The sequence below is a fragment of the Sciurus vulgaris genome (assembly GCF_902686455.1).
Source record: "Sciurus vulgaris genome assembly, contig: HiC_scaffold_181_arrow_ctg1, whole genome shotgun sequence".
NCBI classification, from domain to species: Eukaryota; Metazoa; Chordata; class Mammalia; order Rodentia; family Sciuridae; genus Sciurus; species Sciurus vulgaris.
In genome coordinates this window covers 163,116-179,830 of record NW_027632872.1, presented here as the reverse complement: position 1 = coordinate 179,830, position 16,715 = coordinate 163,116, and the positions used below count along the sequence as shown (strand labels likewise).

At 37.5% G+C, this 16,715-nt stretch overlaps 1 protein-coding gene and 1 pseudogene across 2 annotated transcripts in view; one reads left to right on the top strand and one right to left on the bottom strand.

The window, feature by feature from the left end:
- Positions 1-16,715, bottom strand: part of LOC306652372 (uncharacterized protein) — a 131,659-nt gene that overhangs the window by 38,742 nt on the left and 76,202 nt on the right. The window contains exon 4 of the mRNA XM_079125306.1: positions 11,522-11,643. Coding sequence (XP_078981432.1) covers positions 11,522-11,643 — 122 coding nt within the window. The remainder of the gene's footprint in view (positions 1-11,521; positions 11,644-16,715) is intronic.
- LOC306652369 (inorganic pyrophosphatase-like) lies at positions 2,420-5,117 on the top strand (annotated as a pseudogene). The gene is made up of 2 exons: positions 2,420-2,460; positions 3,922-5,117. The product of its transcript is annotated as an inorganic pyrophosphatase-like (transcript).

Below are 16,715 nucleotides of genomic sequence, written 5' to 3'. Positions count from 1 at the left end.
ATCATGTGTGGAAGCAAGTGAAAAATAATAGCATATAATTAAACTATATAAAACATTTGTGCCAATAACTCACGAATGTTTAAAGAAACCTCTTTTTTAAAACTCTTCCTCATTTTTACTGTTTTAAAAATGGTTTTAAAATAAACCAATTTTGTAACTGAAAGAAAAATCACCTTTGCTTGTAGAATCCCCACCATTCGAATTTCTCTTTAGCTTAGCAAAGTGTGACTTGTTCAAATAAACAAATATGTAATTAAAATCTTTAGTTATCAATTTATTACTTTAATAAGGATTGTCAGAATTGGGTTTTAGAACACAGGGATGCATAAGACAAGTAGCTAAAAATAATAAAATAATTTTTACCTCTCTCTCTCTTTTATTTCCCCCACATTGAGGACTGAATCCAGGGCATCACACATATTACACAAGCACTGTCACTGAGCTATACACAGACAAGTCTCCTTGCTGTAAGCAGCTTACTAGGTTTCTACTTTACTAACACAAACTTAACAGTAAAATCATCTCATTTAAAAGATGTTTAAGACAAATGTCTGAAATTAAAGTGTTCTCTGATTCTAATGAATGTAATTAATTTGATTTGGAATGCCCACCTGATCCTGGAAAGGAAAAGAGGTTTCCAAATAGACTTATGTTCATGAAAACATTGTAAGTGTAGTTGTCAGTGTCAGCATCCCAGAAATATCAAGCAGCCATGCTAAAAAAATCAAAGAACTAAAAATTACCAACACCGTAACAAGGATCTGAACTAGTCCTATCTGCATAAGCAAAAGCTTTCCTTCATATTGTGGTGAGGATTGAACCCAGGGCCTCACACATGCTAGACAAGAATTCTACCACTAAGCTTACATCCCCAGCCCTTCATACATTCTTCTGAATCAGTGCAGACAAGCCTTTTCACAGGTTAGCACATAGAAAATCATATTTGTACAGCAGAGTATACTGGATAACCTGAAGAGACAGGATTCATTGGCGAGGCTGCTTGCAGTTTACAAGTGACCAGGCCAGGGGCTTTAGCAGGCTCAGACCCAACTGACTGTCTGACAATTGCAGGGGTTGATATCTTGAAGTCTTTGGTACTCTGGGTGGGACTCCTCTACAGATTATTTCAGCTAAAATACTTGCATGTGACTTTGAAGGGCTTAATTCCTGCACAATATGGGAGAAGGAGGTCTGTGCAGGGCTGGACACATTATTTCGTCCAGCCTGATCATTTTATAAAGTTCCATAAGAGAAAGGGGCAAACTGAAATAGCATTCAGTCTTCTAACTAAATCCAGTAGTATCTCTACAGAATGCTATGCTTCCTCTAAATTCTCAAATTGACCCATTCTTAGATAAGAAAAAATGTTAGTCAAAATAAAAATCAATGGTGCATATGTAATACCAGTGGCTTGCGAGGCTGAGGCAGGAGAATCACAAATTCAAAGGTAGTCTCAGCAAAAGTGAGGTACTAAGCTAAGCAACTCAATGAGGCCCTGTCTCTAAGTACAAAATAGAACTGGGGATGTGGCTCAGTGGTTGAATGCCCCTGAGTTCAATCCTTGATACCCCCCAAAAAATAAAAAAATTAAAAAATCAATTAAAAAATGGAAACAAATGTACATTAGGATTGGATTGGTAAATGAAATTATGATATTCCCTGGCAATGAAATTCTATGTAGAGCTAGGGTTGTGGTTCAGTGGTAGAGCACTTGCCTGGCATGTGTTAAACCCTGGGTTTGATCCTGCACCATATATAAATAAATACATTAAATACAGGTCCATCAACAATTAAAAATACATATATTAAAAAAGATTTTAAAAATTCTATGTAGTCATTAAAGAGATATTCTGCAAAAAGAATACACTCAAAATCATGAAAAGGTATACACAATATGATGTTATATAAAAAGGTAATTACAAATGTTTTACATTTTAATGAAATGTATGAATATGATTCATCATCATTAACATTTACTGAATTCTTACTTTGTGCCAGTCGGTATAGTCACTAGTCCTAGTGCTTTCCATGTATTAACTCAGTCCTACAAGGTGGGTACTATTATACCCATTTAATAAATATGTAGAAAGTGAGGATCAGAGAAATTAAGTACTGTCCAAGGCCATTCAACTAGTTCTGAACTCAAGCTTACAGAGGAAGATATAGATATATTCCATATTATTCAGTTTACTTTTGAAAGTGTTTTTCTTTTTTGAAGTTTCACCAGCTGTTCCATCTAGTATGTCACATACCTTTTTTCTCTTTTTATTTTTTTCCATATTTTTATTGGTGTATTACAGAAATACATGATGGTGGGATTTGTTTGTTTTTAAGATAAAGGGTCTTGTTATATAGCCCAAGCTGCCCCAAACTCCTAGGTTCACATACTCCTGCCTTATCCTCCCAAGTAGCTGGGAACATGCCACCAAGCGAGCTTTACTTTTACCCCTTACACACTGGGTACTGGCAATTGAACCTAGTGACATTCTAGCACTTGAGTTATATCCCTAGCCACTTTATTTATTTTGTGTGTATGTGTCCTACCCAGTCAAGGGAAGGAGTCAGAAGATTGAGCTCTATTAGTAACAATGACACCACCCAGATATATATTTTTGGGCAAACTATGCTGAAGTGGCATCCATAAAATAAGGACATTAGAAAATAATTATAGTACCTTCCAGATCTAATATTCTATGGTGAAAATTCTCAGTGGTAATATCTACAAGATATTTTTAATTCATTTAATTCAATACCTTCTTATACAATATGTAATAATGTACTTTCTTATAAAATCCTGTATTAGGTACTATGTTAAAGGAAGATAGAAGATTAACACTTAGGCATAGGAAAATACATGTAACAGATTTTGGAATCAATAATATAGAAATGAGAGCATGAGAATGAATGAGCTCCTGCAAAAGCACCAAGAAGAACAGAAGGCAAGAACTGAACCTTGTAGAAAGCTCACAACTGGGATATAAGGGAGAAAGGAGCCAGTGAGGAAAGGAACATAAGCAGTCAGAAAAACAAGTTAGAAAGGCCCTAGGTTCGATCCCCAGCACCAAAAAAAAAAAAAAAAAAAAAAAGGAATGACTTTTAAGAAACAGAAGCCAAGGCCAAGAACAAGAGCTATGAAAGGCTAGTAGATTTGCTAATAAGGAGGTCTCAATTTTTAAATAATTTGTGCAAGTAAACATATCAAAAGCTGGGCAATGAGGAATATGGTAGGAAACATATGTCCATAATCCTATGTTGTCTATGGAAGCATGTACACATAAACCGTAAAAGATTTACTAGCCTATAGATACTTCAAAGAGGGAATTACCCCCTGTAACTCATCTAGACTGGACCTTAGTCCCAAGACCTCTTCAGTTCACAGCTGCATTTTGTTACACTGTCCTTTTTCCTCATTTTTGCAAGGACACAATTTTACTGAATTTTCAAGAGGAAGAATACCTCATAAGAAACAGATGAATAAAACAAGAAGGAAAAAAAACAACTATTCACAGTACTCCTTCACCTCTTTGTTCTCCAATCACTACTTGTACCACCATTTTATATCGGTCAAATCCCATTTCTAAAAAGAAAAAATAAAAAAGTTATCTATAAGCAAATCTGAGGTAAAATTACTTATTGAAGGCAAGTTTATCCAGAATGGACCTAAACATTCAGTGCACAAGTACTTAATAGTATAATGTTAAGCTTGTGAATCAGGACTGAAGACAGATCCTAACTGTAAAATTAACCAAGACCATAACCTTAGAAAACTTATTTAACTTTTCAGTTTAAGTTCCTCTCATCTGTTAAGTGGGAATAACATTACCTACTTACAGGGTAGCTGTAAAGTTAGATGAGATAAGGTGTAAAAATACATAAAGCAGGCTGTGTGGTGTGGTGGTGACTTGTCTCTGGCCCCCTGAGCGGCTTCAGCAGCAAGGAGCGCTCCACACCTGTCATCCTTGAGTACAGAGTCTTCCTCAAAATGAAAAAGGATAATATATATCTCTATTTCATGATATTCCAATGTATGCAGATAAGAATGTCCTCCACCTGGTAGTTGAAGTTCCACTCTAATGCAAAAATGGTCAATTAAGCAAGATGTGAAAAAAGGGAAATTCCCTTATGTTGCGAATTTCTTCCCTTACAAGGGGTGTATCTGGAACTATGGTGCCATCCCTCAGACTTGGGAAGACCCAGGACACAGTGATAAACATACTGGCTGTTCCGGTGACAATGACCCAATTGATGTTTGTGAAACTGGAAGCAAGGTATGTACAAGAGCTGAAATAATCAGGGTGAATATTCTGGGCCTACTGGTTATGATTGACAAAGGAGAAACTGATCAGAAAGTCATTGCCATTAATGTGGATGGTCCTGTTGCAGCAAATTATGATATTAATGATGTCAAAGGGCTGAAACCTAGCTACCTAGTAGCTACTGTGGACTGGTTTAGAAGGTATAAGGTTCCTGATGGAAAACAAATTCAATGAATTTGCTTTCAATGCTGAATTTAAAGATAAGGACTTTGTAATTGATATTATTAAAAGCACTTGTGACTACTGGAAAGCACTAGTGACTACGAAAACGATGGAAAAGGAATCAGTTGTGTGAATACAACAGTGTCCGAGAGCCCCTTCAAGTGTGATCCTGATGCTGTCAAAGCCATTATGGATGCTTTGCCATCACCATGTGAATCTGCCTGTACAATACCAACAGATGTGGATAAGTGATTCCATCATCAGAAAAACTGATTGGATGTTCTCTGGAATACAAGCTGCTGCATCCTATTCATCTGGAAGTATTAAGATACAAAAGTAGTAGCTATTTAAAGCTTTAAAGTTACAGAATTCATCTAACTAAAGCAAATTCTTCTATGACCAATCCAGAATGTTATCTGTCCAAAAGCATTTTTCAAATTTCAACTAAGACAACTTCAGTATTTGTCAAAACAGTTGTGGTTTGGAAGTCATTTTTGGATAGATATGCAGGAGGAACGCATTGGATATATATGTTTACCATGTGTTAGGAAATAAAATTATTTTGCCAAAAAATATACATAAAGCATCTAGAATCACGTTAGCACATAATGGTCTCTCAGTAAACCTTAGCTTCCTTCTTTTTCCCCTACTCTAAGTCAGGTACTAAGCGAGGCCTTCAAGATACAGAGATAAATGAGACTCTTTCTTGCCTTAGAGAATTTATAATAGTAAAGAACTTGAGGGCAGACAGAAAAATAACATGAAAATGCCATTAACTTCAGGAGTGGAACATATAAGGTACATAAGGAGCACAGCATTGGAGCCCCTCCCTTCATCTGGGCAGTGGGAAGAGATAACCAGGAAAGACTTCATGGGCAGTGTGATAATAAAAGAGCTGAGTCCTTGAAGGACGAGTGACAATTGATCAAGTCAACAAACTTTTTCCATTTTATGAAGAGGGAATAGCATATGCAAAGGCATAAGAGTCCAGGAGCTTCAGGAAACTGTAAGCTGTTCAGAAAGAAGGAAAGAAAAACAATAAGAAGATTTGGGGTATATTGGAATGACCCAGCAGTACCCTCAACTGCCTGCCCCATCAACTGCACTGCTAAAGGAATAAAACCTTGAAAATTCTCACTAATACCAAATCTAGAGAGAAGAAAACTGAAGGGCATCTTTATCTTCCCTACTCTTCTGAGCAGGGGATAGAAGAAATTAAAAAAAAAAAAAGAAATAAAAAGGAAAGGAAAGGAAGGAAGGGAGGAAAATGAGCAACAAAACAGGCCAATTCTCTCTGATGAAAGTAAAGTCTCCAGGATTATATAGTAAGTTGGGCAAACAACCTGAAGAATACAAGTAACCTTCATATGAAGCATGACCCCTAATTTAGAATATTTAACAAAATCTTAGAAGATAGAGTCCAAGATTTTATTTTTTTCATACTAGAAATTGAACTCAGAGGTACTCTCTACCTCTAAGCTACATTCCCAGCCTTTTGAATTTTTAAATTTTGAGACAGGATCTTCCTAAGTTGCCCAGCCTGGTCTTGAACTTCTGATCCTCCTGCTTCAGCCTCCTGAGTCATTGGGATTACAGGTATGTGCCACCACTTCTGGTAGCCCAAGTTCTTTAAAAATATTCCACACACTCATGGGCTGGGGCTGCAGATCACTAATAAAGCACTTGCCTAGCATGTGTGAGGCACTGGATTCGATCCTCAGCACCACATAAAAACAAATAAAGGCATTGTGTCCATTTACAACTAAAATAATATATATTTTAAAAAAATGTTGCACACTCAGATGAGCTTCCTCCTTTCTCTAATGAATTCCTAATGTTATAGAAACATGACTAGAATATTAAATACCTAGCCCTTAAATCATAGTTCTAAGAGAAAAATAAAGTATTCTCATATACTGAAAAAAGAACTTGAAAAAAATCACCATACCATATCTGAGCAATTATGATATACAGACAGAACAAAACAGAAGTTGAATAGAAATATGTAAAGACAATGGCAAAAACAAAAGAATAACAACTGTGAAAGACACTGTGTAAGAGATAAAAATTCAACCTAGGAAATAAGATGATGAAGAGAAATTCTTCATAATTGATTTATAATAGAGAACAATGTAAGCTTATATATTCAATAAAATAAGAATTTAATCACATTATAAAACCATGAAAAAAGATGAAGGCAAAGATAACATCCTAGGAAAGAAACAATTCTAATACAACCAGTACTCAAATAATGTCTTTGTAGAAGTAATCAAAATGGCAAGAGAGCCAGACACAGTGGGACATGCCTATAATCCCAGTGATTTGGGAGGCTGAGGCAGGAGGATTGTAAACTCAAGGCCAGCATCAGCAACTTAGCAAGGCCCTTCGCAATTTAGCAAAACTGTCTCAAAATAAAATATACTTGGCCTGGTAGTACATGCCTGTGATCCCAGCAGCTCTGGAGTCTGAGGCAGAAGAATCAAAAGTTCAAATCCAGCCACAGCAACTTAGTGAGACCCTCAGCAACTTACTGAGGCCTTGTCTCAAAATAAAAAATATTAAGGGCTGGGGATGTGACTCAGTGGTTCCCATTCCTGGTTTCAAGTCCTGGTACCAAAAAATTTTTAAATAATTAAAAATAAAAAGGGCTAGGGATGTGGCTCAGTGATTAAGCACCTTTGGATTCAATCCCTGGTACCAAAAACAACAACGAATCAAAATGACAAGAAAGAGGATACAAATGAAAACTGAATTACTGCCTTCATATAATCACAAGTAAAAATTACAGTGAAAAAGGAAAAAAAAATTATGCCGAATTTGACTCTTTTGGACACCTCATACAATTAGAATCACATAGTATTTGTCTTTCTGTGACAGGCTCATTTCAGTTGGCATAATGTTGCCAAGGATTATATCGTTCCATGTGTCAGAAGTCTGTTCCTTTTTAAGGAATACTACAATAGAGTATCTTTCCTTTGTAAGTTTCCATATCATTTTCATTTGTGCAAGTTTTCATTTGTGCAAGGCCCCACCTCCCAATATTATTACAATTAAATTTCAACATGAATTTTAGTGGAAACACAGATCATACCATATGTATATCTCATTTGATTTATCCCTCTCTCCATCCATGGACACTTGGAGTGTTTCCATCTTTGGGTTATTGTTAATAACACCACTAGGAACATAAGTGTACAAACATCTCTTCAAGATCCTGCTTTCAATTCTTTGGAATTTAGTCCCAGAAATGGAATTTCAGGATCTTATAATGACTCTATTTCTAGTTTCTTGAGGAAAGGTCATATTGTTTTCCACAAAAAATTTTGGCATGCACTTCTAATGTCTCTTTTTCATTTTATTTTTCTAGTCAGTCATTTTTATTTTGTATAAAGTTATCAGTATATAAGTAACCAGAAATTTTGAAAAAAACGGATCTTTCACTACAGATAGTTTGAGAAGTACTTCATGAGATCATTTCCAATAATATACAAACACACTCAAGAACAATGGCAACAACAAAATCTTAGCTCTCACTTCCCTCACCAGCTCCATACTTTTCTCCGGTCTCTTACTGTCTAAAGCACTCTGCCTATTTTCTCATAACCTCACCCAATTCAGGCTTTCCTGTCCCATTTCCACATGAACCTGCTCATATGTGGGATGCCTCTGCCCTGCTATAAACCAGTGGTCAGTTTTCATTCTCTGTCTTTCTTGATTTATCAGCAGTATGTGACACAGTTAATCACTCTTCCTATTTGATATACTTCCTTTCCTCTTGGTTTCTAGGAGCATTCTTAATCCTGCAACATGCTTGGTTTTCTTCCTAAATGATGAATCCCTCCCAAGTATCTTCTGCTACTTTTAATTTGTCTTTGTGATCTCTTAATATTGGAACATCTCCAGACTCATACCCTTTACCCTTTTCTACAATCACTCCCAGTCCAGATTTCTCTCCTAAACTCCATATTTGTACATATAGCAGCTTATTCATCTTTAACTGATTGTCTAAGAAGCATTTCAAAAGAACACTGGAAATCAAAATCCTGCCCCTCCCCAGCAAAACCTGCTTCTCCTGAATTGATCTAAATTGTTCACTGTAGGTGAAAAACCTACAGTCATCCTGCCTCTTCTTCCTCATTGAATTGTCCACATTAGCAAAATGCTTGGGTTCCTTCTAAACTACATCAACAACTGACCTTTCCTCATCTTCACTGCTCCCACTCTGGCTTGAGCCACCAGTGTCTCTCACCTCTGTCCCTGCAATAGATACCCTCTGTTTCCACTCCTCTGCTCTACAGTTTAGCCTCAACATGGTTGCCAGAATGATCCTTTTCAAGACGAGTTTTTAAATTAAGTCAAATCCAATGATGACTCTCCTCAAATCTTTCAATTATTTCACTTTATGTAAACACTAAGTCCTTACAGTGTCTTCAAGGCTCTACATAATATTTCCCCAGCTACTTTCTGCAAGTCTCTCTCCCTTCAGTCTACTTCAATTGTGAGGTGCTGTATGCTCTGCTCTGAACATTCCAGGCTTCTCTAGACTTAGCAGTTCAGCTGTTCCCTTTGTCTGAAACTTGATGACCCCAGAAATCCTCAGAGCTAATTCCCTTATCTTCTTTAAGAGAGTTCATTTGGCAACTTCATGCAAGATCTATCTTGACCACTATATTTTAAATTTTAATCCTTCCATCTTCTTTCTGCTCCATTTTTACTGTCTATGGCACCGATTAGTTTCATAGCACTATTATGTATTAATTATTAACAATATTTCTAATTTGTCCTTAGGATGTAAACTCTGGGAAACAAGGGATATCATCTGTTTTATTTCCTTATATAACTTTAGCACCGAGAACAGTGCCTGATATAGTACACCCTTGAAAAATCTTTGTTGAATGAAATAATCCTATTCTTAATTTTATCAGCCGGGGAAAAAATGCTTTGTGCCTTCCATTAGAATAAATTACCTAACAGCATAAGGCTGTTAGAAGTGAACAAAAACAAAGTCTCAGAATAGAAAGTACTATGTACAAGTGCATTTTGTGGAAATCTCCCAGAAACAATTAAAATAATCCTCATGTTCTCATTCATATATATATATATATATGAGAGAGAGCTATAGATTTTTCTATCTGTATCTATATGTATATCTAGATAGCTATAGATACCTACATCGATAAATATCTATAGATTCAGACACACATATGTAAACATACACATACACACATAATTATGTATAATGAGAATACAGCATGAAAAAGATAGGTTATACTATTCATCATGAAGTACAATTAACTCATATTCAGTTGGGTTCACAATGTCTTCACACAAATTGATTTACAACTTAAAGTATCTAACACAGACTCCCTTGTAAGAGTCACAAAATAAAGGGACTAGAGGAAAGTGTTAAGGCAAAATTTATTTATTTATAATGCCCCACCAATAAGAGGTTCATTTAATACTGAATACAGATAACATATAGGGCTTATAATTTTCTATTAATAAATAAAGGGAATATATATCTATCATGTCCCACATGTTGCTACCCTAAATGCCACCTTTTTTTAATTTTCACTGGCTTTAAAACACATCTATCTCATCACTTTGACCTAGAATCCCAACCATGCCCACCTTCCCAACTCATAAGGGGAATATTCAGATGGCTAGTAAGCAAATAAAATGATGCTCAAGATAGATAATAATCAGGGAAATACAATTAAAACCAAGTGAGGTTTCATTTTGTGCTTATTAGAATGGTTAAAAAGTTTTTTAAAAGATTATCAGCATCAAAATATGGAAAGGAATGCAGAGTAACTGAAAATTTCTACATTGGAAAGTAAAGTGCTGCACATACTTTTGAAAGATTGTTTGGCACATTTTATGAAGTTAAACATATGGGTATTCTAATACCCAGCGAGTCTACCCCAAGGGAAATGCAAACATGTCTACAAGGAGACTTGCACAGAGGTCATAGAAGCTTTATACATAACAGACCCATGCCAGAAAGGATCCAAATGCTCATAGACAAGAGAGTAAGTAAATTACGTGCATTTGGACAGCTGAATTTCACTTCTGTATAACTAAATAAGTGCTGATGCACACAGTAATGCAGATGAAGCTCAAAACATTGTGTTGAACAAATGAAGCCTGATCTGCCCTCCCCTGAAAATGCACATCGTTTCTACTGACACCAAGATTAAGAACAGGAAAACTAATCTATAGAGATAGAAATCAAAACAGGAGGTGTCTTCGGAGAGACAGGAAATGATCCAAAAACAGGGGAGACTGAACTTTTCAGAGTGATAGGAGTGTTCTAATTTTGACTGGGATATTGGCATCTATATTTGTTATAACCTATCAGACTATAAACATAAGATTTATGCATTGAACTCAAATGCTTCTGTTTCAAAAAATAATGTTTATGCTCAAATTGAATTAGGCTACCCATTAAATTATCTATTAATATCTTTTGGTATTTGTAAATATATACTCATTTTGGCCACCCAACTTTCATCCTAAAAATTCATGACATACACTAAACTTAAAATTTTGCTAAGAAACACAGCAAGGTCTAATCCTAGATGTGAATCAGGTGAACAACTTGGAGAACACTTATTTAATAGTCTAATTAAATAAGACCAGCATTCTCACTTCAAAAAGATCTTTGTCTCTCCTCAAACTCAGATAGTCAGTAACTCTCACAAATGCAACCCTTTCCTTCAAAAAGTCACTTACTGATACAAGTCAGAGGAAATGAGAGGGAAAAAGAAAGTTTTAAAAACAATTTATACCCCCTAAATAAAAATACCATGCCAATTAAAAATCAAAGGTTAAGATTCAGTGCTAGTTAAACTGAAAAATTCCACTAAAACTTTGATCCTAAGATAATAAAATGAGAATTAGTGTTACATAATTTCAATAAGTACTTCAGCTACTAAATTGCTGAAGTTCTTTCCATTCAAGAGAACAAATCTAAATTTTCAAATATATCCTAACTACAACTTTCTGGTAGTTCTTAAACAAAGGGACAGAGTTTTTCTTACCAAATAAGGACACACTTGTGATCCAGGACCAAACATAAGATCCCATTGTTTGTTCACGTTGTGAAGACTGGTCATGTATTCTTCCATTTGGTTTATCAAGAAGGCATTCTCCATAGCCAGTACTGTAACAATGACAGAAAATAGCACCTTGTAAATATAGGAGGATACGTTTCAATACAACATTCTTTATCAAATTTGCTGCTGTTCTCATACTTTCAAGAAAATTTTTTTTTTCACAATTTAAAAATGAACACACGTCAACATGCATAATGAAAGCCTCAGAGTTTACAAAGGATTTTTAGTGTGCTTGTCTGCACTTGATCCCAAATGAAACTTAAAGATGCAATACAAAACTTAAAAAAAACAGGCTGGGAATGTAGATCAGGGAAGAGAACCTGCCTAAATGTACAAGGCCCTGGATTCAATCCCTTACACCACACAAAAAAAATTTTGATGACAAGTAATAAGTATAAATTCATCACAATATAATTTATATGACAATTTGGGATCTACTTTGGTATCATAGTAATGCCTCAAATATAATTACCAAACTGTCAAAATGTGGTAAAAGTGGGTTTTCAAATCATTTGATAGTATTGTTTTAGTTCTAGACAACAACAAAAAAGGAATTTCAAAATGTCTCATTCTGTCTCAAGTTTCATGTTTCTCAAGGAGAGAGAGCACAGCACAGTCAAGGTCACTGAAATTGGGAGCTTACATCTTAGTGCCACCATGTCTTAGAATACTTAATCTCCCTAAGCCTGGGTCTGCTTATCTCTGAATTAAGAGTGGTAACATCTTGTAACTTACTATTAGAGTACAGTCACGTGCCTCCTAACAATGTCTTAGGCAATGATGGACCTCCTGTGAGACACTGATGCCATTAAGATTAGAACAGAGCTGAAAACTTCCTATCACCCAGTGACACTGTAGCCATCACCAAGTTGTAGTGCAACACACTACTCACATGTCTGTGGTGATGCTGGTGTGAACAAACCTACCACAGCAGAATAAAGTGCAGCTCATGCGATCAGGTTTAGTCCATTGTACTTGATAATAAATGGCTATTACTGGCTCATGTATTTACTATACTACACTCTTCAATCTTTAGAGTATATTCCTACTTATAAAAATTTACTGTAAAACTCTTCTTCTATGCCAGAAACAGCCTGACATAGTTTCTGTTTACTGTTTTCTTGATTACATCAAGGCTACATCTAGTGAATGACCTGTATCATACAGGTGTGGGAAAATATGCTCTATGATGTTCACATGATGGTGAAATGCTTAGTGAGGCACTTCTCAAACTGCATCCCCCTCACCAAGGAATGCATGACTATATATGATATAATTTAAATGACTTGGAAAAATAGTAAATAGCTTGGGAAATATGTATGTTACTCCAGAGAAAATTGTGTGAAAATGTTCAGCTACTTCAACTATACTAAAAGCAACAATTTGTTAAAAGAAATCATTTTGGAAATTTTTGCTGGCTAAAAATGAATTTTAATTTTTTCAATAAAATGAACATGCAACTTTTAAATTCTCCATTAAAGAAAATAAAAATATTATTATTTCCGTATGAGAAAAGACACATTCAGTGGTATTTTTTATCAATACATTAGTTTACCATAGAAAAAATCTATACATAACATGTACAGAGTAGTAACTATATGTTGTGATTTAAAATTAAATTCCATTATAAGGATAAATGATTCTCCCCTGGTTATAATTATAGGCTATACTTATGAACATACATTCTGAAGCATACTTAACTTATCCCCATAGTCTTCATCAAGAGAAAGGTAGCTATAGAAAATAATATCTCTATTAAATTGGTGATTAGAATATATATAACAGCAAGAAATAAAGGAGTATTCCATTTATGAGAAAAGGTTTTCTGGAAAGAGCTCGGGCTTGTGTTTTAGATACGTTCTGGTGACAGAAAACACCATTTAGAAGGAAAAAAATTGGGAAGTAGAGAAAATCGGTAGAAGGTAAAGAGCGAAGATAAGAAAAACTTGGATCTGCCTCCTCTCTTCAGTTAGAAAAAGTCTCCAAAAAGTAATGTTGGAGGTTCCACGTCTCTGTGGCTGTACACAGTTACTTGAATAACTTATCATTTGAATTTAATTATTCTCTTTTTTAGGGACATCTCAAACTTTAGCCATTCAACTCCTCCCAAAATATGACCTAATAAATCTGAAAAATTCAAAACCACACAAAGAAGCTGTGATCACCATTAAGTTTTCCCCCAGAGTTTTCATCATAAGAAAGGGTTCAAATAAATAAACATGATAGGTAACTCCTGTTTTAAAAGGAGTAAAATAATATATATGTACACCCTTTTCTTTTGTCAAATACCCATTTGTGAAGTGGAAGTAAACTCAAGTCTAAACAATGAAAAACTAAACAAAAATTAAACCCTTTAAAAGAATACACACATTTCAAATCTTAAAATCTAATAAATAAACAATTACTCAACTAAAGTAATATAAATTTAGACTTACTCTTGGAACTTGGTGATATATTTCTGACTACATTTTGACCAGGTCCAAGGACTTGTGTGGTAATTTAAAGTTGGAGCCATTACATGATACTGATGTTTAATTCCAATTTCTTTGCATTTAAAACTATCATCATGTGATTTTCAAGATGGCGGCCTAGAGGGTGGCTGCATTTCATGTTGCTCCAGGACTCAGGATTCAAAAGAGGAGAAATTGAGAGACTTGGGACCAACTCAAAGCAGCCGGGTGAGTCTCTCCCATTGGGGAGGCGTCCCGGATGGGACGGTAGTCCCGGAACGCAGGGAATTTTGTGAAGTAGAGCTGCCGGCAAGACGCCCCTCCCCCCGCTGGAGCAGTGAACTCGGACAACTGGGAGCATCGGAGAGGAGGCCGCTCAGCATAGCGCTGGGACTCGGAGCCACCACTGGGGCTCCGAAAGCTGCCTAGGGGAGGAGCGGGGAGGAGAGCTGTGTGGACTCAGGACACTGGGGCCTGCCCTGAGGAGGAGGAGGAGGAGCGAGGCCGCTTGGATTCGGAGTGACTACACCAGAGCTACAGGCAGTTGCCAGAGGAGAAGCTACGCGGCGAGCTGTTTAGACTTAGAGCGACTGCTTCTGAACACCGGGGCCTGCACTGAGGACGAGGAGGAGGAGGAGCGGGGCCACTTGGATTCAGAGTGACTGCACCAGAGCTACAGGCGGTTGCCAGAGGAGGGGCTGCGTGGCAAGCTCTTTGTACCCAGACCACTTCTGAACACCGGCCTGCCCGGAGGAGAAGGAGGAGGAGGAGGAGGAGGAGGAGCATGGCAGGGCGTTTGGACTCACAGTGACTGCATTGGAGCTCCAGGCGGCTGCTCAGAGAAGAAGGCGAGTGGTGAGTTGTTTGGACTTAAAGCGATCACTCCTGAACACAGGGGGGCTGCCGGGAGGAGAAGCGCGGTGGGTCGATTGGTCTCGAGTGGCCACACCAGAGCTCCGTGCAGCTGCCCAGAGGACCCGTGCAGCGGGTCACGTGGATTCAGAGTGACCGCTCCTGAACACCCGGGGGGTTACCTGGAGGAGGAGGAGGAACAGGGAGGGTCATTTTGACATGGAGTGATTGATTGCCCCGGGCTACGGGTGGTCAGTGGGAGGACGAGGCATGCAGTGAGTTGCTTGGACTCCTAGTGACCGCACCGGAATACTGGGCGGCTGTCTGGAGGAAGAGGTGTGTAGCAGGTCTCTGGGATTCAGAGCAATTGTACGGGGCCCCAGGTGGCTGCTCACAGGAGGGGCTGCATAGCCAGGCAATTAGGTGCAGAGCAGGGTCCCAGGATCTAGGAGGCTTCTTGGTGGAAGAGCCGCACAGAGACAGGCTTAGGGGTGGAGCGAAGGTTCCAGGCCTGTGGGCAGATTCTCTGAGGAGGGGCAGCCTAAGGCGATTCATCTGTGAAGGGTGAGGCTCCCAGGGCCAGGAGGTAGGGCCGGGCTCCTGGGAACATTGCAGAAGAAGGCAGCCCAGCCCAGGCGGTAGCTGTAAATTGAGGGGAACTTCTAGGAGGGAACTGACCAGCGACACCTTCCCACCGGGTGAGTTTTTCCTGCCGGGTGAGGTTTCCCCACAAGGACGGTAAAACCAGAGACACAGGCCCAAACAGGCCTTGCCTCAGCCCGCAGCCTAGTTCCCCTTTGGATGACCATTGGTCAACAAGTGGAGACACCTCTGCCCACTAGCAGGGAATATACCCCACCTGAAGGCCACCACTCCTAGAGAGGCAGCTTTCTTGTGGAGCACCGCATTATCAACTTCCTCCAAGACGTCAGCCTACTGAAGGCTAAGAGGGATATATATAGAAATCTTCAGGGACATTGTAAGTCAATAAAGGAAATCTGCAATATCTCAGCGGTCCACTGATACCTGAACAATATGAGAAAACAAGGAAAGAAAATGCTGCAAACAAATCTAGATGTTACATCAATAAAACCCAAAGACAGCATGGCAGAAGAAATGACAGAAAAGGAGTTCAGATTGTACATAATTAAAATGATCAGGGAAGCAAATGATGAGATGAAAGAGCAAATGCAGGCATTGAATGATCACACCAATCAACAGTTAAAAGAGCAAATACAGGAAGCAAAAGATCATTTCAATAAAGAGTTAGAGATATTGAAAAAAAAACAAACAGAAATCCTTGACATGAAGGAAACAATAAACCAAATTAAGAACTCCATAGAAAGCATATCCAGTAGGATAGAACACCTGGAAGACAGAACCTCAGACACTGAAGACAAAATATTTAACCTTGAAAACAAAGTTGAACAAACAGAGAAGATGGTAAGAAATCATGAACAGAATCTACAAGAACTATGGGATATCATGAAAAGACCAAATTTAATAATTACTGGGATTGAGGAAGGCTTAGAGAAACAAACCAAAGGAATGAACAATCTATTCAATGAAATAATATCAGAAAATTTCCCAAATCTGAAGAATGAAATGGAAAATCAAGTTCAAGAGGCTTATAGGACTCCAAATACACAAAATTACAACAGACCCACACCAAGGCACATTATAATGAAAATGCCTAACATACAAAATAAAGACAGAATTTTAAAGGCTGTGAGAGAAAAGAACCAAATTACATTCAGGGGGAAACCAATACAGATATCAGCAGATTTTTCAATCCAGACCCTAAAAGCTAGAAGGGC